This window comes from Eretmochelys imbricata, chromosome 13 (assembly GCF_965152235.1).
Source record: "Eretmochelys imbricata isolate rEreImb1 chromosome 13, rEreImb1.hap1, whole genome shotgun sequence".
Taxonomy (NCBI): Eukaryota; Metazoa; Chordata; order Testudines; family Cheloniidae; genus Eretmochelys; species Eretmochelys imbricata.
The window spans coordinates 18,388,687-18,414,857 of NC_135584.1; the positions used below are offsets into that span (position 1 = coordinate 18,388,687).

Sequence of the window (26,171 nt, forward strand, 5' to 3'; positions counted from 1 at the left end):
GGGAGTGGGGAAATGTGCGCTTGTGGTGGAGGAGAGCATTTGGATAAGGAAAGGGCTTTCGTCAGGGCAGGAGGTTGGTTTTGCAAGTAAGGCACTGACCTGGGATCCAGAAAATCTAAATTTAATTACACACTTCCTTTGTGACCTTGGGCAAATCACTTAATCTGTCAGTGCCTCAGTGGTTTTTGTATAGAAACTGTGACAATAGTCTGTGGCTCCATTGTGGATTTTGTTCCCATGAGAACAAATCCGTCCCACATTCCTTCGTGATTAGCACTGATGACACACATCTGTCTGTTTTGTACAGTTACACGTTCCTGCGGGAGAAGTGGGTTGTGTTTCTGGAGGAGCAATGGGGAGGAAGGGAGGAGAGGCTGGTTTTCATGAGAATTTTGTTTTTATAGGTTCCATTTTAAAAAAAAGATGAAGGTGTGGAGAGACTCATTCCTTGTGGAGAGAGGGTAAGGAAAGAGTTAATCACAGAGCCAAGTTGCTCTAAATAGGAGAATCCTGCATGGCTGGAGCCTCCTGTGAAAGCCCATAGCTATGATCACATCCCTGCAATGTTAGTGGCATTGCTGTCATACACCTAATGCCAATGAGTCTATGATAGGAGAGACTGTATGGTGGCTTTGTGCTAGCCCTGGTCCCTGCACACAGCCGGCATAAGTGTGCTGTGCATAGAGGGGTTTGGTGCCAGTTCTGGGGTGAAAAAGAATGAATCCTTGCCCTCCTCCCTCCCTGCAAGCCACAGAGTGGGAGCAGCTCCATGACTGATATCCCACACCCTGCATGCAAAGAGGGTGTAAGATGATTGATCTTCCTAGTTGCAGATCGACTAGCCCTGCCCCCACATCGGTCCTGCCCCCAACTTCTGTGTTCACGTACAAGGATGTACACCTAGCACTTGCAGAGTGTAGCTCCATGGTACCCAGGAGGGTATGGTCGCCTTGTATGGATTCCCTGCACCCACCTTGCAGTGAAACAGTACCTCTGCAGATCAGGCTTTTGTGGTCAGCTGGGTGTTTGAAAGGACTGCATCATTTTATTAACACTCCTAGCTAGAGAGAGGCATGAACCAAGCTTCTGCTCTGCGTTTGGGGTCTGGATTTTGAAACTCCTCCTTCCACAAAGTGTGGGGATGTTCTGATTTTAGGGTTCTTCCATGCACCCAGCTCTGTTAACTCTTGTAGTTATGTATGCTCTTACTGGGTTAATCAAATCTCCCACTTGAGGAGGCAGCATGGTCTCACCTTCCCACATTTGCAGGGTAGCTCTAGTAGCCTGGTGCATTTTCAAAGCAAATGGGAGAAGTGGAGTGGATTCAGTTTCTTCTGGAGCATTAGATTTTGGCCACTGGGAGACGCAGGACACTGACAGGGATGGTCTGAGCCACTCCGGCAGACCCTGTGTAGTATTTCAAATGAGTCTTAATGGAATGCACTGTTTCTTCCCCTCCAGTAAATTACTGCATAAGAGAGAGAATGAGAAGGTGGATGCTCAGGAAGAAAACTTCCTGCCCAAATATCAGCGTGTGAAAGACCTCTGCCAGCGAGCCGAGTATCAGACCGCCTGTGAACAGCTTGGGCAGGTGAGGCATATTTAGCACACAGTGCAAGAAGTTAGATCAAGAGCTAAGTTTAACACCACTTGCAAACTGTGATAACGTCCTTCACCTCATTCTCAATGCCGGCTTATAAATCAAGTGACTCATTTTTGTGGCCTTTGCTCAGAACTGTATTACAGCATTTATGAGATTGACTGGCAGTCAGGAAATTGCTTATTCAGGTGCCTATGTATCGATTCCCAGCTACTGTAAAAGAACGGCCTTGATTATTTTAACGTTCTGTTCCCCAAACGGAATGAAGTTCAAGATACATTAGTGTTGAGAATTCACATTGAGCACCACAGGAAAAATTATTCCAAATGTACATAGTTCCCTTTGCTATGATCTCGTATGTATTTTTCTAATTATTTGAATTTGAATTTAAATATACTAACATAAATTCTAATCTGGGCTCCATGTGCCCCTGTCACTAATACAAATATACAATGAAAACCATAGTTTGCATACACAGTTACCATGACTGCATGTGTTAACTGTGTGTGAGAATGAACGCTTAGCTGTCTGATTGGTCAATTGTGTCTGTGGTTTCTATGACTGTTACGTAGCTCTGCTATACAAATATGAAAATGTTTTCATGTCACGGCCCAGACCCAAATTACATAGGAGAAGCTCGGCAAATGATTATAGTACACCACTAGGAACAGAAGGCATATCCTCAGCCCCATATAAAGTTGCTTTGTGCCCACAGAGTGGTGCAAAGGTACCACAAGCCTGTCCTAAATAGGATTCCTCCTGGTGTAGAAGCCAGAAGGGGGTGCTCCCAGGGCTAGGATGCACTGTTTCTAGTAACAGGTTTAGTAAGTTTCACCCGAGTAATGGCCACTAGGGGGCCAGTATGAGTTGGTACATGTTACATCAGCCCTGTGGATGCTTTAACTTGTGCCAGGGGGCAGTCCTAGGATCAGGAAGGACAGTAAAATGTAGTGTAAAGCCACCCTTAGCCACCTCCTGCCCTACTGCCAGCTGCACCAATCTTGTGCTCAGTGCACCTGTGAATTGACCCACAGTTTCTCAGCTGTTTGGATCTGACTCAGATGATCAGACACGTTCAGTAAGAACCTTTCCCAGAGCTGATTTTCCAGGCTTCCTTTTCCTCCTGTGGCTTCATTTTTAGGTCTAACTGCACGAGAGGTCATATTCCTCTCTTTTTCAAAGTCCAAAGTACTGAAGTCTCACTGGTATGAACTTTGGTGCAGCGGATTATTGCCATCATTTCTTTTGAGCTGGCACTCCACATGAATAGGAACAAACAGTAGATATTTAAAGTTGTCAGGCTCTTGAAGAAGTCAGAGGGAATGTTAGCTATTTCTGTTACAAAGTTTCTGGGGAAACTTATCTGTTCTGTTCCCATCACTATGTATCCTACGAGGGCTGTTTCAACTTCTTTCTTATACTATTCTCTTCCCTGTGGCTTGGAACTTTGTAGTAGGGATTGAAGGGTCAAGATTTTTCACATAGGTTCAGATAGACACTGGAACTGTCTCCTTGTAAGAGGTTACATAGCTGTATGCAGGGCTTTTTTCCCTGAAATTACTGCATGTCACGGTCCTTGGTGGGGAGGGGGGGGGTCAGTCTCTGTACGGTAACACATATGCATGTGCACACACTTACATTTTTGTGAATAGTAAAATACTTCTGACATCAAGCAAAGTGAGAAAAGGGGTCAGATCTCTACCCAGAATTCTTGGTAAATTGAGAGGAGAGGTGTGATACTGGGAGATGGAAGGAAAATAATTGTTTTCTGCATTTCAGTAAGATGTAATTGGAAGTAATGGGATGATATTGAGCAAAAGAGAAATTAAGTTGGACATCAGGAAAAATTGCCTGACAGCCAAGTCTTTTAGACCCTGGGATGCTTTCCCCAGGGAATTTCAATCCAGTTAGCCCTTGCTATAGAGAACACGCCCTAGTGCTCTGTCTAGACAGAAAGTGCAATGGGAGATGAATGTGTTGTCTATGGGCAGAATTTGTCCCTAAATATGGGTGCATCTAAATGACTTCAGAATGAAGCAAGACAAACCTTGAAGGGGGCATATTATTATTTGTTTGGGGCTGTTGATCTAGACAGCCCTACACGATAGGTAAAATATGCCAAATGCTTAACAAATCCCAGTCCTGAGAAGTTTAAAGTGTAGGTGCAGTAGTTACAGTACAAACACAGGGCTCTTCTACACAAACAATTAGTTTTCAGCAAGCTGGGGTATGAATCTACCCAGTACTAGCTTGCTGCAGACCAGCTGTCCATGTGGACCCTGCTGCCGTGCATTAACCATTCATTTAGTTTGCTTTGATCCAGTCGTCTTTGATCTGGGACTAGATCAAAGTGAAGAGGACTAGATCAAAGCAAACTAATGAATTGTTAGTGTGTGGCAGCAGGGTCCACATGGACAGTGAGTCCACAGCAGGCTAGTGCTGGATAGATTCACACCCCAGCTTGCTGTGAACTAAATGCTCATGTAGACACGCCCATGGTCCTGGTCCCATAAGGTGGATTCCCAACGAGAGGTTGAGGGCATTTAATACTAAGCAGCTCCTAGTAGCCAGAGTACTTCATAGAATAGGTGGATTTTTTCAGATCCTATTATAAAGGATGGAGGGATATAGCTTGGTCAGGATTAGGGCCTTGGCCAAAGCCCACTGAAGTCGTTGGGAGTCTTTCACTGAGTTTTGGACCAGGCTGTTAATAAGAGAGATGCTCCAAGCACAGAGGATAGTAGGAAAGGTGGTAGGAAGTCTTGAGTAGGAGAAGAAGACAAAAGAAAAGCTAGAAGAGAGGCACAAGCAGATCATCAGGACCAGGCAGGAGGCGTACAAGAGGAGGAGGATGGAGTTCTGGATGGAGGGGAGGTAAGGAGAGTGTTGAATGCAAAGTGGAAAGCTTATAATTCTCCTTTGTATACACAGCTACCATCACTACAAACAGCACTTCCCGCCAGTCCCTGCAACCCTGAACTGTTAAAGGGTTGTCATTTTTGTCAAAAAACTGTTAAAACTGTCATTTCTCCCCCTTACAAAATTCTCCTTGAACTGTAATCAGGTTAATAAGAGGGCACTGAGACCATTTGTGCTGTTAAAACCCTTGATACAAAGTCTCTCTTGGGGGTGGGTCAGGTTGGGTTGGGTTGGGTTGACTTGACACTATTGAATGCAAATACCCACAGAGTGTTATGGGAACGTGTGTAGCAGCCTTCCAGGTTTTCTTTTGCAGCTAGTGTTGCATTAGTTACATCCAACAAAGGACAACTGTAGCCCCAGATGAAAGAACAATTCAGAATTCATATTCAGAGATCTAAAGGGGGGATGAGCTCTTCCTTCCCGCATGAAATAAAAAACATTTATCCTAACACCTAATGGCTTGCACACAATTTCTTTCTCTTCTTTGCAATTTGGCCTTACGTTCTATATTGACTTGGTAAGCGGAAGCTGACCCACTTTTATCTACCGGCCTGCATTAATATGCTTTTGTGGAAGCCAATTATGATATCAGCATTGCTCTGTGGAGTAATCACAGCAACTCCTCAGTATCATCATAACAGTTGCACAAAGGACTCCATTTGAGTAATTACACACATTTGCTTAGCGTGTTTCACCCACTCAGCTAGAAGATCACTAGAGTGAATCTAGTCCATGCCTTTAAAAAATAGCACATTTCCTTTTTAAATAATGTGATGTGGGATAATTGTGTTTAGCCATTTGCTAAGAAAAACAGATGTCTGAGTTGGCAGTATTTCCTCTTCATCCCCTGCTCTTTCTTTGTTGTGCTACTTGTTATGGCTCAAAATGTCTTTGTGTAGGGTTAAAAAGCTTCCTTTTGCACTGCCGTTTTCTCCAGGAGAATTTAAAGTCCATCTCCAGTTCCCTCCCACATAACAGTTCTGCATGTGGAAGGCTAGTTGCTCATCCCTCCCTCTGGCTGTTTTGTGCTATGCAGTGGGTGCTTTAGATTCCCCTCTTGCAGAGGTTCTCAAACTTCATTGCACCGTGACCGCCTTCTAACAACAAAAATTACTATACGACCCCACGAGGGGGGACTGAAGTCTGAGCCCAAGGGTTTCAGCCCCAGTCAGTGGGCTTTGACCCGGGCAGTGGGGCTTGGGCTTCAGCTTGGCCCCAGGCTTTGGCTTCAGCCCTGGGCCCCAGAAAGTCTAAGGTAGCCCATTAAAATGGGGTCCCGACCCACAGCTTGAGAACCGTTGCCTATTGTAAGGAAATACTCAGGTGGCATAAAGGTGACCAGAACATGCTGTAGTAAGATGATCCATGGCTGGCAGAGCACTCCCTAGGGTTTTATTCCTGTCAGCATAATTATTATGTTGGAAGCTGAACTGGCCCTTGACTGGCCCCAGGATTAGGGAAGTAGAAAGGTGGCTTAGACCTCCCTTTTTCCCTCTGTCCGGTGGTTCCTGCACCCTGGGCAGAGCACATCTTGGCTAGACTTGGGAACTGGACCATAGTGCACAACACTCTCCTTCAGTAGCTGGAAAGAGTATACACAGTAAGGCATCTATTTGTCTGCCTTTGTGGTGCTCTGGCTCGCGGAGATGAATCCTGGAAGTTACTCAGGAATCTAGCATCTGTAGCAGTATGGCATTTGCGACCAAGTGAGCTATCAAGCCATCCGGAATCTCCTCTGAAGAGTTTCCGAGATCCATGGTGCTCAATGCCTCATAGGATCTGGACCTTAATATGTGATTAAAACAAGAAATAATTTGTTCAGACATTAAAAATAATGAGGCATTGTTGATTGTTTCCAGTCCCTTATTGAAAATTAAAATCACAGAGATTTCCTAAATGTTGTTTTCAAGGATTATCTATCTATTTCTTATTGCAGTATATGATTAGTGGGGTTGGGAGGAATTATCCCCTGGGTCAGATTGGCAGAGACCCTGGAGGTTTATCGCCTTCCTCTGCAGCATGGGGCACGGGTCACTTGCAGGTTTAAACTAGTGTAAATGATGAATTCTCTGTAACTCCAAGTCTTTAAACCATGATTTGAGGACTTCACTAACTTAGCTGGAGGTTAGGGGTCTATTACAGGAGTCGGTAGGTGAGGTTCTATGGTCTGCAATGTGCAGGAGGTCAGACTAGACGGTCATGATGGTCCCTTCTGACCTTAAAGTCTATGAATCTTTTCTGTTTAGCCAGAAATAGCCCATAATGATATATCCTCTGTTGATAACCATTATATTACTTGTGTTGGGTTTTATTGTTGAGCTTAACTGCTTCATGGAACCTAGATAACGTTTGTACCTCCTGTTAATTATGGGATGTGTTTTTGAATCCCTTTCAGTAAAGATAACAGGAGCAAGTTACTGGCTGAAGTCAATATAATTCAGCAACAACAAAACCCAAATACCCTGACACAAATAGCAGTGTGGTGCAGTGGACAGCACGTTGAGCTTGAAAGTCAGGCGATGAGGGTTCTAACCTCAGCTCCATCACTTGCCTGCTGTGTGACCTGAGACATGCCACCTCACCTCCCTCTGCCTGTTTCCTCTCCTACCCTTGGTCTTGTCTATTTAGATGGTAAGGTCTTTTGCTTAGGGGTTCTCCTTCATTGTGTTTGTCCAGCACCTAGTTCAATGGGAGCCAGTTGCATTTGGGGCTTCTTGAGATTACCATAGTACAAATACTAATAGTCTTAATAAATTAATTATAGAACGACAATATTTAAATTCAGACAGAGTTAAATTTTCATTCATGGTCATGTGTTGATATAGCTGACTGTAGCTAACGGCTGTTTCATTGTTATGCCAAGAAGCATCCTAAATTTCATCTTCCTATCTGTAAGTTTCCCTTCATTCATCTTGTAATTTTAAAGTTTGAATTATATGCAGTGCTTGATGAAGCTGAATTTGAGCTCAGAGGCTACTGGTCAGGAGTTTCACAAGTTGTCAACCAGTGTAAGGGAATAGAAGCCAAACGGAATGAAGAGCAGGAAGTATTATTTCTGTACTGATGATTTGGAGGAAAGGAAACTCAATTCATCCTTTGCTGATAGAGAAACTGGTGGGAGTGCACAGGAGAGCAACAGAGATAAAAGGTTTGGAAAATAAGACCTGTGAGGAAAGGTTAAGGAACTGGACGTGTTCAGTCTAGAGAAAAGATGGCTGAGGGAAGAGATAACTGTCAACAAGTATCTAAATAGATGCTGTACACAAGACAGACCAATTATTTTCAATCAGCAAGCACAGAAGAAGAGATAATGGGTATGAGATAGAGCAGGAAAAATTCATTTTAAGTATTAGGGGAAGCTTGGTAGCACTTGGGCAACAGAACAAAGTGCCAGTAGAGGCTGTAGAATTACTTACATTGGAGATATTCAAGTGAAAACTAGAGCTGTACGGATTGTGCATGATTTAGGAATCATTAAATCAGTCCTGCACAGGAGGGTGGACTAGGTGACTCATTCCCGTCTAGCCAGAGGATTTTGCCATATTATCCTGATTAGTCCAACCAACCAGGGCGGAAGGCTTGTGGCTATCTAACTGATCAGAGCTGGAGCTGCACTTTTCACTTTACTGCCTACTGGGATTTCATCCCTTCCTTCAGCAAAAGAAGAAACCCCTGAGACACACAATGCTGACTTGAGGCTTAGTCCTGGAATCCATGGGCTTCAGGGAGAGTCTCACCTGATAAGGATTGTGTGATCAGCCCCTTTTTCCAAAATAAAAACATTGTAAATTGAAAGAGAGATTCACTGAGGAAATAAGCAAGCTGCATGAAAAAACCTACTGTGAAGGTCACAGCTATTTATTTCTGATTGGAGCCCCAAGTAATGACTTTGAATTAACACCTGTAATTGCTCTAGTGGCAGGAAAGCTCTGAAGCACAATAATGCAAAACCACTTGATGGTGGTAGGGAATGGGATGGAAATTAAGAGTTCTTGATATGAATACAAAATACAACATGCATCTGCCACTAGGGGTTACGTACATGTTAAAAGAGGATAGCTTCACTGAAGAAATCCAAGACATTATTGTCTGCATGCGTCAAGGAAAAGTATCTGTTCCTTATACATCTGCTGCTAGATTTGTGTTTTAGTGCCCAGCTATTTCTACATGTAGGAGATACTTTGGGCCTTTGTGAAGGGATATTCTAGGATCACTTTTCCATAACACTGAAGTTGCCCATTCAACTGTGGGCTCGGTTTCTCCAAATCATGACTGCTGTGATTAGTACATGTCGGGGAGGGGCTGAGAGCACTTGAGTATGCCTACCTAAATAGGTGGCAGTGGGCACCGGCGGAGCTGGTTAACTGGCACTGTTGCCCAATGTGGGCAATAGGAATTCCTCTACTAGAGCAATATGAAATGAGAAGTATGAAGAGTTGTTAACTTGATGGCTTCCAGGCCACACTGCAAAAGCCTCTTATTTGAATGTGTGTTCTGTGGGAGTGCACCCTCACTGACCTCACGTTAACTAACTCCTAGTAAGTAACGTGAGCTTAAAATCCTAGTGAAGACAGGTCAGTTTGCAGGGTTAACAAGTATCAGGTCATTGTAAACCTTAGGCTCCTGCACAGCAGGTTGGGATAGACTGTAGGGGAGCCTAGTGTTCACAATGACCTGCTAATGTTGGTTAAAACTACAAACTGCCCATCTTCAGTAAGGTTTTTAAGATGTTAGTTACCATGAGTTAGGTCATATGAGTTAAGAACATGCCGGCTTTTTCCTCGTGAAGACAAAAAAGAGGGAGTGGTAAAAGGAGGTGTTTTGCTGCTTGGATTTATTGGCTAGCTGCATTAACCCATTATTTGTAAATGATTATATTTTGTTGCTGGGTGGTCATCATTTGTGACTGTGAGCCTAATTAATTGTCAGGGCACCTGGTGCTCTTTGGGTAGTTTGAATTGTTTAAATCGCCCTCCACTCAAATACAGAAAGTTGTACTCATTTCCCTCAGTATGAATGTGCTCTACAGCAGACAGGAATGATGGCAGCTGCTATTATTCCTTGACAAAATGGGTGTTAATGCTTAGAAGCAGGCTCAGGGTGCATTGCAGGATCCATGGGGAGCATGCCACTGAGTACGCACACACATCTCTGGAAAAAATAGAAGCAAACTATTTCTGAGCATTTCTGGTTTGTTCTGAACTTCTCTCTTTGGTGCAATTGTCCAATGTATGTTTCTAAAGAGTTTTGCTCAGTATCTTTGTGCATTTATTCAGCAGATAGGCCTATTGATTACAAACATGCTTTTGTAACAAAGCCTTCCAGTGACTTTCACAACAGCTCAGAACTCCTCTGTGAAGATTTTTAAATGCACCAAATTAATGTAATTCTCCCAGTTCACATGGAAGGAGAAAGTTGGGCATTTCTTGCTTTCTTGATGAGAGATGAAGGAAGAAGAGAATAAATTGTATTGGGGTACACATTGGGGCACTTATATACAGCAGTTACCATCTTGTCATATTAACTTCCTCATTGCTGAATCTATGAAAAAGGCTCTCTTTACTGATACATCATTTTTCTATAGCTGAGTTCTACTAAGCAGGAAATGTAGCTGGTCTGTATATTTTCCAAAACAAGGTTCAGATGAATCAAAATTATTCAAAAATATAGCTTTCTCCAATATAAGAGCTGGTATTAAGCAAACAGATTTCTTAATTTAAACTCGGGTAGTTACATTTTATCACATTAAGTAATTTTAAAAATACTTACCTGGCGATTTAATCTTCAGAGCTTTTTTCCTCACACACCCTGGGAGGTAAATTTATCCCACTTTAACAGAGGAGGAAACTAAGGACCCAACCCTGCAAATGCCTAACTTTACAAATCTGAGGAGTCCCATGGGATTCTACATGTACTTAATGCTAAGCAGGTGCGTAAATCTGAGTAAGACTGGGGCCTAGGACACACACACAACTTGTCCAAATCCACAAAAGGTGTCTGTGTCCAGGCCATAATTACAATTCAGGAGTCCGTAGCTCCCAGTCCACCAGACATGCAACAAAGTCTTGAACTCTTAAAAAAAAAAAAAAAAAAAATTAAAGCATATGTTGAATGTGGAGAAACAAGCTCTGGTTGGCCAGGACTGTGCAAGATCTCTAAACTAAGGTGCCACAAGTACTCCTTTTCTTTAAACTGCCTCTGTAATACAAGCACTGGGTTGCTGTTTTCTGCTTCGCTGTTGTGCAAATAGTGGTATAAATTTCAAAGGAAAATGAAAGCTTTGTTCCCAAGCTCCAGAAGCATCTCTCTGTGGGAACTGAGTTATTCTTCCTCATAGAGCGGCAAGTTGGTTGTAGAATATTCTTTCACTTGAGAGCTGCTGCTGGTTTGTGGGTTGTTTTTTGTTTGTTGTTCCTTTTGAAAATGTCCCAAAGATCTGGTGAGGCCTGGAGGCTCAGATCTAGAGAGCCTGTAACAGAGAAAAAGTGGAATTTTTCTCAAGAAAAACTACAAGATGAATGGGGGTTTTCCAGTGATGGTAGATTTGGGACAGTAACAGACACCTTTACATGTTTTAAAAATGAGCCCTTTTCTTTTGCTTTATTGCAAGTTTGTTGTATTCCCCCCCCCCCCCCCCCCCCCCCGATACCTAATTCAGTGGTACCAAAAGGCTCTACAGGTCAATTTTTTACAATTTGAAAATACACAAGGGCTTAAATAGAGATTGGATGGCATGAGATTGTATCCGTCTTGGGTGGAAATTATGACTCTCACTTTATGGTTGTCCAGCCCAGCTCCATTGACTTCAGTGGGAGGTAGATCAAGCCTAAAAGGTGCAGTTGAACACGTTTTCATGATCTTCCTCCAGTGCCAGAGGTCTGAGAGAAGTATTCCTTAAAAAGCTACTGAGATACATGCTTGGTCAGGGTGTGCCTACACTGCAAAGAAAAACCCTCGGTGTCCTATCTCAGTTGACTTGGGTTCAGGGGGCTTTGGCTGCGGAACTAAAAATAGCAGTGTAAATGACGGATTCAGAGCCCAAGCAGGAACAAACTTGGAATCTAGGCTGTAGCCCAAGCGGGAACATCTACATTGATATTTTAAGCCCTACAAGCCCAAGACTATTGGCCTAGGCTCTGAGATTTCGGTGCCTCAGGTTTTTTTTTTTTTTTTTTGTAGTGTAGACATATCCACAGGTGCATAGACTGTGGGAAGGGAGGTGGAGGTCTCAAATAAGTTGCTTCTCTTGTATTGTGTGGGGTGGGGCTATGATTACACACAGGTTGCCCTCCTGGACTGATGAAGTAGTATTCTGTCAGGCTGGAGAATGCTGTGATTCGTAGGAAGGGAGAGCATTAAAGGAAATAACTTGCCAGTCTTTTAAAGTTGGGACTAAACTTCGCTCCTCCATTGCCACGGTCCCAAGATTTGTTCTCTCATTTCTGGGACTGGTCTCCCTGTTGTGGGTTATTTTGTGTAAAGTCCACAAGGAAACGGGCAGCAGGCTAGAAATTAGGGAGTCCCTCTGCCAGACCTGATAGACTGTGCATTCCAGGTGTAAAGGACAATCGTATGGAAGGCAACTGGCCAGTTAAAAAAGCCTTCTAAATCTTTGATTTATAACTGTGATTGTTTTGTTACATTACAGTAATAAGCCAACTGTCCTCAAGCTAAATAAAGTGCATAGAAAATATGGCAACTCCCTTCATTCTACTCACCCAAAAAAGCTTGCCTACAAGCAAAATCAAATGCAAAAACAGAATAAAGAAGATATGCGTTGAAAATGAGAAGGTTGCAACAACCAGTGTATTTTGAGTGTAGATAATTTAACGAAGTGGCGATTTATCCTGGGCTGTTTTTAGCTTTTTGGTGAGTCTGGTAAACCTGTGTTGCAGACATGTTGTACTTTTGCATTTGTTCAGATGTTGCTACAGACCCAGCCTTTTGCAGATACACTTATATGGAGCTTTATACTTTTGGTAAGACCCTCAGCGACTGCAGTAATGGGCACAGTATTGAAAGATAGTTTTCGCTAATGACTAGCTCTGTCTGTCTCTTTGTATCCTGTCTGTGGCATGGTGGCAGTGTTCTAACAACCAAATGTAACTTACAGAAATGGCAGTGTATAGAAGATGCCAGCGGGAAGCTCAAGCTGCACAAGTGCAAAGGGATGGCTCACCTGGCAGCTGCGAGCAGCAGCAAGGGGCTCTCCAATCTCATGCCCAAGTATTACAGCAGGAAAAGTGAAGACTGCAACTGTGAGGAAAACGAATACAAGCTGAGCCCTATTGGACAGAGAACGAAACTCTTCTCTAAGAAACGTAAGTGACCGCGCTGCCTCTTCTGTCTCTGTGTCATAGAAAAAAGGCTTGCTCTTTGCTCATAGAACATTCTCAAGCTTGGGTGCCTGATGTTAAAGAGCCTGGATCTGTATGTAGGCACCCGAATAAGTGATCTGATTTTCAGAGGTGCTGAGTTCCTGCAGCTGTCACTGAAAATCAGGCCACTGATCTGTACAAATACAGATTTAGGTGTTTAACATTAGACACCCAAATTTGAAAATGTCCTCAACCTGTGGAACACAAGGATTCTTTGGGAGTAGAATGTTTTGATGCTTTGCCATCCAAAGCAGGGCAATACGGTGTCTTCAGTGGGACCAGGAATTGCCCCTCAGCATTTAGTGACTGTGAATTTGTTTGATCATCCTGTCTGGGTGGAGCATGTATTTTATGTACATCCAGAAGCTTCTCTTAGGGATGTGGTTATGGCTATCCGCTCCTTGGATACATATTGTGGCATGAGAGAAGCCTAATGGGTCTGATTCCCCACTGCCTTCAACTTGTTTAGTCACTTACACCCATACAAATGGAGTGTAAAGCACAGCCATTTGGATTCAGCAGGGTTTGTACCTTGTTTGCTCAGGTGCAAAGCCTATACGAGGTGTAAGTCTGTGATGATTCAGGCCCATTGCCTGTAGCCTGTACATTTACACTTCAGAAAAAACCTTCAAAAAAAGACCAAGACTGAGCCTGGGTCAACTGCTCACAGAGCATGTATTATGGGACTAAAAATAGTGGTGTAGATGTTCCTGCTCAGGTTGAAGCCAGGGCTATGAAACCTGGCGAGGAGGGTGGGTCTCAGAGCCCAGGTTTTGGCCCGAGTGGGAATGTCTACACTGCTGTCTTTAGCCCCATAGTGCAAGCCACCAGCCCGGGTTTACAATGGTGCCATGGAGCCAGGCTCATGCTCAGAAAGGGCCTTGGTCTGCTCCAGTTGGATTGCGCGCCCCCCCCCCCCCCATCACTTGCTCCTCTCTTCCTGCCAGCCTGCCAATGACTCCTCCGACCCCTGGCTGGACCCCAGTGCACCTCCAGCTCCAGGCAGTCTCTGCTTCCCACCACCTGTGGGGCCCTGCCTGTCTCCCCAGAGCTGAGCCACTTGGGACTGGTGCAGAAGCCTGGCCAGTCTCACCAGTTGGGGTGGGGCTGGGAGGGCTTAGCTGGGCCCCTCCAGGCAAGTGGGTCCTAAGGAAGCCCAGCTGGGGCAGGCTCTGGCCTGGCTGACCGTGCCACTCCCAAGGGGCTGGAGCGATTCCCCGCCCCGGGACCAGCCCTGGCTGCGCTGCTGGTGTAGTATATTAAACTGCTCACCGTAGGAATGTGCTCTACTGGTAGCAGATGCTGATACACGAGATTGTAAGAAACTGCTATTGTACAAAACTGCTGCCTGAAGTAGCGAATGCAGGTAGCAGTTTCTTGCACTATAGTATGTGTGAAATTGCTACACTAGCTCAGCCCGGCAGATACAGCAGGGCAGGTGAGTGCAGCCGGGGGGCAAGGTGTGGGGGAGTGGGTCTCTGAGGGGTCTGGGGGGGTGCTGGGCTGTGAGGGGGCAGAGAAGATGTGTGCTGGGGCACTAGGGATTAGGGGGCTCTGTATGGGGTGCTGGGCAGTTGTGAGCTGGGGGGCGGTGGGCAGGGGTGGTGTTGTGCAGGGCACTGTGCATTTGTGGAGGGGGTGGGATGGGCATAGCAGGTCTGGGGGGGGCTCTGACCATAGGGACTCGGGGGGGTGTTCGTGTTGGGCAGGGGGGAGCTGTGTGGCACAGCAGGGGCCCACCCCTGAGGGGAACGGGCATGCTGGCAGCAGAGGGTCAGGTGGGCCACTGTGTATCTGGCAATTGCCAGTTTGTAAATAGTGCCCTTGCACTGGGTTGGGTGGAGTGGGACTGCCCGTGCCATGTCATGCACCATTGCCCCTGGCTGGCTCCTCACTCTGGGGCCTGGCCTCCCCGTGCCATGGTCCATTGCCTCCATGGGGGCACACAAATATGTTTGGAGCCAGGCCCACAAAAGGTAAATCCGTCTATGCAAGCCACGTGAGCCTAAGTCAGTTGACTTGAGCTCTGAGATGTAGAGCTGTGGGTAGTTTTTGGCAATGTAGGCGTACCCTCAGAATGACAGTCAGTAATACACCCACCATTGTGTCTCCTTTTGATGCCTGAGCTGGTGCTGCGGGGAAAATATCTGTTTTTAATCCATTTTTTAAAAAGAATTGTAGTACTAGTGAAGGCACTGTCCTCACAGCTATGGGGAATAAAATTCTTTATTTATGCACCAGCCAAGAAAGGCACTCGACGCTCATGTGCCTGAGGACCAGCAGGGAGAACTGCTTTGTGCTTCTCTGCAGTCAGGCCTCCTGACCCTACTCTGATGAGAGCACCTCCAGGTCCTGTCCCCTCTTGATCTCTCTGCAGCCACTGCTAATTAGTTCTAATTGTTTGTGCTTTTAGTGATGAGGACACGTGTCCCAGTGGAGATTTGCACTGCAACCAGTTTGTTGATTTTTATCATTCTTTTGAAAAATACAGTAGTATAAAAAAGAAAAAATAGAAAAGAAAAGAAAACGTTCAGCTAATCCATTGAACATCAGAGCGACTGTGCCTCAGGGCCTATGCATTTTCAAATGGCATCCATGATGCTGTACCATATGTTTTCTTTACTACATAAACTTTTTCAGGGAAAAAGTATGTGTAATGACCCCCACTCTCTTCTACCTCTGCCATGGGTTACCAACAGAGAATGAACCTGGGACCTTCAGCATTAAAAGCCTGGGCCTTTACCACTTGAACTAAAGGAGTAACTCTGTTAGCAGTAGTAGGTTTTTATCCTCTTCTGTACAATAGTTACTGCAGTAATTTATTTTTAATAAGGGTGTGTATCTTCTTCGTTCCAGAAGCTGCTTGCTTCTAATGTCTTTTCCTCACGCTCAACCAGTGGTGCCAGGGTTGACTCTTAACCAGAAATTGAATCCAAAGGGGGTGATTCCATTTCTGGTTTCTTTGGCACAGATCAGGTGCTTTTCCACAAAGCCCATTCACTGGCTCTGGTTTAAACCTGAGTCAGACTAATATATATATTTGAAGTACATAGTCTAATTATAGATTAGAGGGAAACGGCAGCTCAGAATTATTATTCGTCTGTAATGTTGCTTTTGTCTCACTCCACAAATGCAGTGCCTTAATTATTTAGCAGATTAGTCTTTCTGTATAATGACCTGCTTCAAACAGAGAGTTTGAATTGATTTTCTCCCATTATATTTGGCTTGCAAGATAGTTAGTAACTACTAAGCTGATTTTTAGGTGAATGAAATTATTGGTTCCAGGATGAAATTACATAGCTACACTTGCTGTTTAAGTATGTGGCACAGCAGATAATCTTTAAATAATACTAGAAGTTGCAGCTCAATTAACTTTTTAAAGGCACAGAAAAGAAAGAGTTCAGTTACAGGGACAGGTTGAAGGCTCTTAATATGGAGAACAAAACAATTCTATTTAAGTGGGGACAACATAATACTATTAAGTACATCTGCACAGTACTTCATAGACATTAACTAATCTTCACAACATCCCTATATGCTGGTTAAGTGTATAATTATATCTCTTTTACCGATGAGAAAGACAAAGGCAAACAAGTTAAGTAAGGTTAGGGTAGAAGGGAAGTTGGTGTTAGCCCTGGGATTAGAACACTGGAGTTCTGGTTCCCAATGATATGCTCAGAAGAGGGAGAGTTTTTACTAGATGTTGAGTGATAAGACATGAAATTAAAGTTAAAAAAGGAGAAATTTTAGCTTGCTAACAGAAAACACACTTACCGACACAGGTCTGGAAAATGTATTACAGTTCTTAGGAGGTGCTCAGAATGAGATGGATAAACTCATAGAAGGAGTAGAGTACAATCTCCCTAGTGCAAATGAGATGATGGACAAGTTGAAGCTAATTAGATCACCTCTGAGTCAAGAGGACATATTGAACTTCTTTGTTAGCCCAGTGTGTCCAGGCATAGGATATAGAATCCAAGTTTAGGAACATAGGCCCCAAGGCAGCAAAGCACTTTAGTATCTGCTTAGGGCAATAATTCGTGATTCCCCCCACCCCCCCCAATCCTTCTCTTTATTTAAAAAAAGAAACCCCACATGACTTTAAGTTCAGGTATAGTCATAGTCCGGTATAGTCATTGTTTGAAAAATGAATTGTTAATACAAAGGATTTTTTTTTTAAAAAGTGGAGTGGGATTGTGGAAGTGGAGACTCTAGTGACTTCTCAAGTAAATGGGATCATTTGCAATTGTAAGGCCATTTACATTACTGTAGGCCTCAGTAGGGAAGCACAGTGACTATGTTTTCAAAATAATCAGCCTAGGGAGACTAACTGGAGTATAATGATCAAGTTATCACTTCTTGTTTCTTGAGTAAAACAACCGGGCTCCGATGCTTTACATTTCCCACAGCCAGTCTTAGCAGGGCATGATGTTCAATGGAACGGGTGAGCTAGGGTCAGTTGACATGGACTGTCTGGAATGGCATCAGGAATTCTTGCACATGCTGTCACAGTGTGATTTATTAGGTAATTAATGTGTGAGCGGGCACAAAGTGACACAGGCCAATGTAACTTTCCAGTTTGTTATTTTAAACAGCCCAAGTGGAAAGCTGGCTCATTGGATTGAAAATGGTTAGGGCAGGAGAAAATGGTATAATCGAAAATTGAGCCTTTCTCTCCTCCAAATTGGTAAAATGCTGCAAAAAGTGTGATCCAGATGCTGGTGTTGGGTACTTGGATTTTTATGGCATATTTCATGTTTCTTAGGATGGGAACTGGAAAGAATATGTACTCTTTGACACACTGGGCTGGGTAGAACGTTAAATCATGAGGAACAATTTCATCTGATGAAGAACATGTACAGAACTATTGGGTGCCCAGGGCATGCAGGATCAGGCTCCAAGCCCATTCCAGTGCCTAGCAAATGCTGCTCACTAAAACAGAGAACACAAGTTAAAAATTAAAACAACAATTCCAAACTGAATTAGACACCTGACTTACCCTGTCATCAAGAGCGAGTATATTCTGGGTTGGTGATACTCAGCTGCTAGGCCTAAAATCAGTCTGGGGGCACCTATACATTTATAGCTAACCTGAAATTCCTTCATATATTGGGAGCAAGGAAAAAGGACTTTCAGCAGGGTGTGCTCTCTGAGTGTACCTGCTTTTTAGTGTAAGTCGGGATGTTCTTTGAATAATTTGTATTTCTCTGTCCTCTTAATTTCCTTTGAGTTTTAGATGGCTTGTGATTTTGTATTAAGAAATATGAAACAAAGCTTTCTGGAAGTAAGAACATTTAAACAATAGTGAGACTATAATAAGCAATATTACACAATTGTCTTGTGATGTATAATGTTACTCTGTATAACAAATGTGGTATAGATCTGTCCCTACTGTGATGCTGAAATGCATATGAATAATGGCAGTTACAAATATGCATGGTCTACTTCCACTTTTCTGCCTATAACTTACTAAACAGGAAGGAAAGAGCGTTGTACAAAACATTAGTGTATTTTCATTGTAACTTCCATGAGATTTGTTTTGCTTAAAGGTCAGATTCCACTGCTGTGGCAAAATCCCAGTGTTTTAAGACAGTCTGATATTATTAGGAAAAAAAAACACCTGAACATCAATTACTTAGAGACAAAAGATTTGGGGTAAAATTTTCAAAAGCACCTAAGTCACTCGGGGCCAGATTTTAAGATATTTTGGCCCTTAAAGATGCAAATAGATGCTTTTGAAAATTCTACTAAGCACCTAATTTCCCATGGAAAATCTCAGTAGGCATCTAACTACAACTTTAGATACCTAAATAGTTTTAAAAATCTGGCTCTAAGAGTCTAAGGCACTTTGACAGGTTTCAGAGTAGTAGCGTGTTAGTCTGTATCCGCAAAAAGAAAAGGACTCCTTGTGGCACCTTAGAGACTAACAAAGTTGTTTGAGCATAAGCTTTCCTGAGCTACAGCTCACTTCATCGGATGCATGTAGTGGATCCGATGAAGTGAGCTGTAGCGTACGAAAGCTTATGCTCAAATAACTTTGTTAGTCTCTAAGGTGCCACAAGTCCTCCTTTTCTTTTTAAGGCACTCTGGTACTTTTGAAAATTGTACCTTTCTCCAAAACTCTGTTAAAATATATTGATAGTAATAGGAAACATTGAGCTGGCATCAGATTTTTTTTTTCCTTATGGGCCATTCAAATAAAATAAATTCCCCATGGTTAGAATCCATTAGCAGAATACTTGCTCATAGTAATAACCTAAAAGACTTTTTCCATGGTCATTTAGGAAATGGAAAATACATCAGATCCAAACTACCGATGCAGAACGGGTAGCAGCAGGGAAGTGCAAGTGCTTTCGCCCTTTCACTAATGCCTCTGCTATGTAGCTGGGCTTCTGCTTTGGAGAAGTTGCCACATACAGCAGATACAGTACGCAGTTATCCTTGAGAGAACTATCATTCCGAAGTGATCTCAGTGCTAAATCATGACTTTGGCAGGTGGAAACTAGTAATAAGGCTTGAATGATGGCTTGAGGGAAGATAATATAAAGCTGAAGGCTGTGCGTGCTTATGCCAGATATGAAGTTTATGGTTTTATAATAAAACATTACCTCATTTCTTTATGTAATTGAATAATTATTCCAGGTGCTGCAGTGCATGCTCACCACCCATTGCTGAAACCTTAGGTGCTGCTACTTTTTGCTACCAAAAAATAACTCATGAAAGAGTCGACTGGTTTAGTCTTCAGTCTGGCTGAGGCAGACCTAGCTGGAGTTTTGTACCTGCCCCCGAGAGAGAGAGACAGACCTATGCTGAGGGACACAAGAAGAGAAGGATAGCTGTTGTGGAGAGATGGTGCAATGATGAGGGATTAGCTTCCTTTAGCATAGATCGATTTTCTCCAAACTCAGTTTCTAGATTCAGCTTTGAGGATGTAGCCATATAATAATACAGGCAAGATATCAGCCAGCTTCTGAGGAACAGAGAAGGAGAAAGAGGTGTGAGATTCCTGGGCCTTCCTGGAGCAGAGGCTGCAAAACCTGGTAAGAAAATTATGATGACAAGGGATTGTAGGCATTTAAGGACTAATAGTCAGAGGCCCTGCACTCACGTGTGTGTGTATACAGGCAAATGAATTGGAGAGCAAAACTTGGAAGTTGTGGGAGCAAATCAGGTGGTTAGACATGTAACTATCAGAATTTGTGCTCACAATTTGCTTTGCAAACAGGGAGGCCCAGCTGAAAATTCCTCACTTAAAATATTTTAACCATTCCTCTTGGAATAGATGGCGTTTGGGACAAATCACAGTATTAAATGCTCTGGTCCAGCACTGTGGATAGTGAATGACAAAAACATGACTTGATTTGTGAGCTCTCTCATACCAGATTGATGAAGAATGACTCAGGTGAGACTGGGAATGGCTGCAATGGAGAAGTTCTCTCCTGCATTCTGAGTGTAAGAGGATTCTTCAGGGATATGTGTAGGCTGTGGTTCCCTGCAACTGCATGCTAAAGGCCAGTGCACCAGGTTGGGTACATGAAGTTCACAGGGACTAGAAACTCTTGACTGGCAGAGAATAACAAGATGAAATAAGAGAGCAACTAAAAAAAGAAGAGTTTGCATTTTGAGTCTAATCATTAGGGTGTAGCTTTTTGGAACATCCTTCTGGTACTGAAAAGATGGGAGTTTCCTCCTCTTATTCAAACATTTCCTGAATTAGAGCCTAAAATGTTTTTTTTTCTTCTGCTATGATTCACCTGGCTCAATATCAGCAATACATTTTGAGCCCCAGGTGTAAAAAAGTGCAGAGCTAGATCATCCAGCTGGTATTCTGCTTTCTGTAGCACATCAACTGGAATTAAATGCCAGAAACCAAAGGTTAGCACTGGGAGGAGAGAGACGTTTCTCTTGCTGTTGAATGCCCACCAAGATTCGTGAATGGGTCCTGAACCTCCTGACCAACTTCACCAGGAAATCCAAGATGGGCCCCCAAAACAGGTCCTGTGTCAATTATAGGACATAACTCATTTGAACAGTCCACCTTTTTGGTGAGACAACACACTGGTTAATGTTTCCCGTTTTTTTTTTCTCCTCTTCTGTATGGGGGTTTCCCCTGTTGAAAGGTCTGTTTTGAGCATGTGGGGCTAGTTTCTTTTCATGCCACAGCAGCATATCTCTCTTCATCAGACTGAAAAACAAAAGTCTCATTCTTGTGGGGCGCACTCTGCTAGCCTTCAGCTTTGGACAGAGAGGAGGAATCCAGAAGAGACTTGATTCCGGTGAGTCCTGAGACAACCATGAGTCCCTTGATGCTCAGGAAAGGATCAGGCACCAGCAAGGAGAGGGGCCATTCCGTGGTGGCTTCCAGTCAGGTTGTGCTTCTGTCATCCTTTTTTCTGCAAGGGCAGGATCTGGATGTAAAACTTGGATCCATCTCTAGAATCCCTTGGGTTTTGAGCAGGGAAGAAGAATCTTGGAAAGCAGCAGTACCAAACAGACTGACGAGTGATTGTGGGCAGTTCATAGTGCTCAATGGTAACCGTGTGAGTTTGCGCTGCGTACGGAAAGACAGTGTGGTATAAGGGACTGCGTGGCACTGGAGAGACTGTAGAAGAGGCAGTCAGCTGTGGGCACCTCAGCATCAGAAAGATATTGGCAAACAAGGGAATTTAGGGACAAGGAATAGAAATGAGGAAGGGCCAGGCAGGATTGATTTGCAGGGAGAGGTTAAAAACTAAAATAGCTTGTCTGGGAGGGAAAAAGGTGAAATTGAGACAAAGGGTCAGTCTGAATGCTGGGAAACCTTTCTGAGCTCCGTCAAAATAGTCTCTGTGGGATGTAATGGGAGTTCAGTTGTCTGGGAACTTTAACGTAGACCGGACAAAGCCCAGGAGCGCATGCTGAAGGGAAAAGCTGTCGTGGCCTGCGCAGGAATGACCTAGTACAGTGCAGCTCTTCCATTTCTACTGATCCGGGTTATTTTTTGAGCTTTTGCTGCCACCTGGTGACTCTCCCAGTAAAAACAATTTTAAAAAATGAACTATGTTCTCGCTAAACCATATTGCAGATCTTCCTCCCCCCGCCTTCTCTGTGCCCATCTGCCCTCACTCTCTCCTGCTCCCAGTTACCCATCTGCCCATGAAAGTGCTAGTGAGACAACAGCTCTGAGGACAGCTGCAGCAAACACCAAACCTGGAAGATGGGCCAGTTAATTCCAAATGTCACAGTCTGGCTGGTGTCTGAGGAAGGACCCTGGCTCAAGCAAGATCAGATTATAGCACACATTCTCTCTCCCTGTCTTCCAGAATACAAGCCAAGCTATGTCCGGAATCGCTCTGTTCGCTCTGTGTCCATTGAGCTGGATGGAGAGGTTTATAATTTGGGCTTAGAAGATGGCTACCATCCTGTCTTACCAAGGAATATCACCAAAAGACACAAGACAGAGGGGGAGGCTGCAGGAGCAGAGGAGGATAAGGACATCGGAGAATACAGTGGCACGGGCGGCATCGCAGAGTATATGGCCCCTAATTTAATCAAAGTGACTCACAGGTGAGTGTGTACAGTGTGTGACATTTGCCCTTGTCACCCATGGGCAGGTTGAGAAAGAATGGGTGCATTTCTTTTGGTGAACTAGTAATTTGGATGCTGACACCTGGCCTCCGACTTTCCAGCTTGGCAGAGTGAAACTGCTGCAGAAACCGTTTATTTGGGGAGGAGGGAAAGAGCAGGAGAGGAAATCTGCCTGGGTTCAGCCAGTGTCCCTGCAGAGTGAGGGCTCGGAGGTGGGAATTTTCCAAAACTCTCAACATTAGCCTAGCTTTGCTCCCATTGAAGTCAGTGGTATAACTCACATTGATTTCAGTGGGCATTGAGTTACACCTTTTGAAAATCCCATTCTGATTGTACATTTAAGTCCCTCTTTCTCCCTTCTCTGAAGTCCCCATCCTTACCCTTAGTAGCATTAGCTTTTCACAGTGGATGATTTGCCATCACACAGGGAATGGTGTGTGGCTGCAGAGGGCTGTCCCATGCTCTAAGCTTTGTCTGCACTGGAGACTTGCCGCCATTTCACTCATCAGTGATTAGCCAATTCAGACCTCTAGTGTAAACAAGCACAACTACTGTTTGCACCAGGAATGCTCATCCTTATTTGAGACCAGGATAAGCTGTACAGTGGAACTCATAGTGATTCACCTGGTCTGTGAAAGGGGGTTGGCTGTAACTGGGGCAAGGCCCTAGTTGAGTGTAACTGCTTATTCCAAGAACGCAATTGGAGTTCTAGGGGAAGCAGCCGCCTTTCGCACCTCCCTCTTGCCAATTTTGGGAACGTGAATGCTGGACTGAGGGAAGAGAAGCATTGTGAGGTGGAGCCTTGGAGGGTGGGGAGAGGGAATTATCTGGGCTGTGAAGACACCGTAACACCGCTGGGAAGAAAGAAATCTACTCCTGTGTGTGTAAACTCTAGAGCTGTTTGCAGCTAAATTTGTGTTTGATTAGCTTAGTCACGGTCTTCTTATGAACTTTCCTCAGACAGACATCCGTTATCAATATGTTCGTTATTTTGAATTGTTCACTGATTAGCTCATGTAAACACGCTTTAGTTCCTGCTTCTAGGGCTAGCTCCTCCGCTGGTGTAAGGTGGCATGGCTCCATTGAAGGTAGTGCAGTTGAGGATCCCTATCTTTGTGGTCCTGAGTCAGAATGCGCTGTGTGAGTGGCCTCCTGAATCAAAGGGTGTTCATCCTGCTCCCTGATTAGGTGGCTCCCAAGTCCACGCGAATTGCTGGTTGTGCAACCACTGCTGCAGACATGTACCTTCCTGAGGAGTCCTACTGCTTCCTTATCCACAAACTTTCCTGTGAAAGCCGTGGCAGGGAGTTCACAGCTTTTTGTCAAATGACATTTCAAAAATACCCATCTGTGGTATTTACTAAGCTCCTAGTGTAAAATTTTCAAAAATGCCTAAATCCCATTTTTAACAGTGACTTGGGATTCTAAATCTCATTAAAAGTCAATGGGACTTAGAAGCCTAAGTCACTCCTGAAAATGAGACTTAGGCTCATAAGTCACTTACGTGTTTTTGAATTTTATCCCGTTGTAAAAGCTGTAAACGTTTCTTCTCTTTGAAGCCTGACAGTTTTTCTGGGGAATCTCTCATGTCTCTTTCATAGATCATTCAGTTAAGTGTTAACGGATTACTGCTTCCGAGAAGCTTTTAGAATTCGTTACATGCTTGATAAGTAATGTAATGACATGCTACATGCTTGATAAGTAACTTAGAAGTCTGTGTAGCCCAGTCTAAGAGCAGCAATAGGAAATAGCCAGTATATGATAGTTTACAAGCAGGGCTGGCTCTAGGCACCAGGTAAGCAAGCTGGTGCCTGGGGCGGTGCTGTTGAGGGGGCGACACTCCGGCAGCAGCCCCAGCGGCAATTTGGCAGCAGCTCCTCTTCATTGTTTCCCGCAGCAGCAATTCGGCGGCGACTCTTTTGACTTGGGTTTTGCCATCGGCGGCAATTCGGCAGGTGTTTTTTTGCTGTGTGGGGCAGCAAAAAACGTAGAGCCGGCCCTGTTTACAAGGATATTCAAAGTGATTGATTGTTTATTACCCTCCAGTTAGTTTTCACATTGGCTGTGTGTTATCATGGTAAATTTGTAACAAATCCCCCCCACCCCCAGTAGATTATTTAATGTTGTTGAATTGGTATCATTTGCTTTTTGGAGCTTTAGAACTCAGGCCTTGTCTACACTACCGCGGTAAGTCGACCTAAGTTACGCTACTCCTGCTACATGAATAATGTAGCTGGAGTCTACGTAGCTTAGGTGGATTTACTGCAGTGTCTATACTGCGCTGTGTTGATGGGAGATGTCTCCCATTGACTTACCTTACTCCTCTCATTCTAATGGAGTACTGGAGTCCATGGGAGAGTGCTCTTCATTAGACTTGCTAAATCGACTCCCACTGAATCAATTGCAGCAGCATCGAACCCGGTAAGTGTAGAGATGGCCTCAGAGTTATCAAAAGCAGATGTTTCTGTTGCTGGCTCCTCTGTAATAAAATTTTATTTTCCTGTGGACAGATGCTATATCCTGGAGAATGATACTGTTCAGTGTGACACAGATCTGTACAAGTCACTGCAGGCTTGGAAGGACCATAAACTTCATATTGACCATGAGGTTAGTGATCTTGACAGCTGTATGTATGTAATATGCTGCTTTATTTTGTTATTTTTAACTTTTGCATTTGGGAATTGGATTAGTTTTTCCTTGGTTTGTGGAGATGAGGGATTTGGAAGAGAAGTTGTCATATGAGGTCTCCCTGCAGGCCCATGCATTCAGGCCAGTGAATATTTAGCCAGTCATTGGGGCACAGGGAGATGTTGGGGAGAAAAAGCTGAAACCCAAAAACATCGCAGAGAACAGGAAAAGGAGCTTTTGTAATCACTCAGCAAATCATATCTAGGAATGCTTTTACACTGCAAATCTTGCACAGGCCATGGGAGATACTGAAGACCATATTAGCTTTGGTAGTACACTAAGGGGCAAGCTAAAGTCAAGCTTCTTCAGTATCGTCTTGTTCCAGCTCTGTTTTTTAACAAGCATGTGCAGTATGGAATGCAGAAGAAAATTGCCTCGTCTCATCTCTCTCCTGTCTCCTCTATTTCTTGTATAGGGTCACAGGGCAGGATCCTTTGTGTACTCCTCTTGAGTTCTGGGTCCACCACATGTATGCCAGCCTGTCATGATGCAGCTGCTATTTAGTGGTGGTGGGGTAGTAACCTTTTGCTCAATCCTGGATGATATGTTTACATTGTCTCCCCATGTAAAGAGCCAAGGTGGGAGCCCTAGACCCATCTCTTGAGCATGTATGTGCACTGCCAGCTAGAGTGAACAGTACCAACATACTAGCAACGTTACTGCCTTCAATTACAGGGAAAGAAGCAGATAATGGTCTGGCACTTCGCTCCTCTCCCACAAATGCATATGCCAACGTAATCAAACTAACCACTGTCCTGTGCTCCATGCAGCCAGAGGTTTCAAATGATTGTAATGTAAAATGGTGGAGACCTGTCACTTCCTCTTGCAATCCTAAAAGGAGGGAAATCTGTTCCTGTTTCAAATTCACAATGGGCCATACCTCTCCAAAAGGCTTCAGTTGGACTTTTTCCTTTTGCTAGGTAACATCCAGCCTTTTTCAAATCTGAATGATGGGAGGAAGTTGTATGCAAATCAGAACATAGCCATATCTTTCCCCTACCAGAGCTCAGTATGGT

The 26,171-nt window shown here is 43.9% G+C and overlaps 1 protein-coding gene across 1 annotated transcript in view; it reads left to right on the top strand.

Annotated features, from left to right (window-relative positions):
- SULF2 (sulfatase 2) overlaps nucleotides 1-26,171 on the top strand; it is a 90,525-nt gene that overhangs the window by 49,267 nt on the left and 15,087 nt on the right. Inside the window, exons 8-12 of the mRNA XM_077831859.1 lie at nucleotides 405-461; nucleotides 1,462-1,591; nucleotides 12,636-12,843; nucleotides 22,203-22,446; nucleotides 24,978-25,074. Of these exons, the coding sequence (XP_077687985.1) occupies nucleotides 405-461; nucleotides 1,462-1,591; nucleotides 12,636-12,843; nucleotides 22,203-22,446; nucleotides 24,978-25,074 (736 nt within the window). The remainder of the gene's footprint in view (nucleotides 1-404; nucleotides 462-1,461; nucleotides 1,592-12,635; nucleotides 12,844-22,202; nucleotides 22,447-24,977; nucleotides 25,075-26,171) is intronic.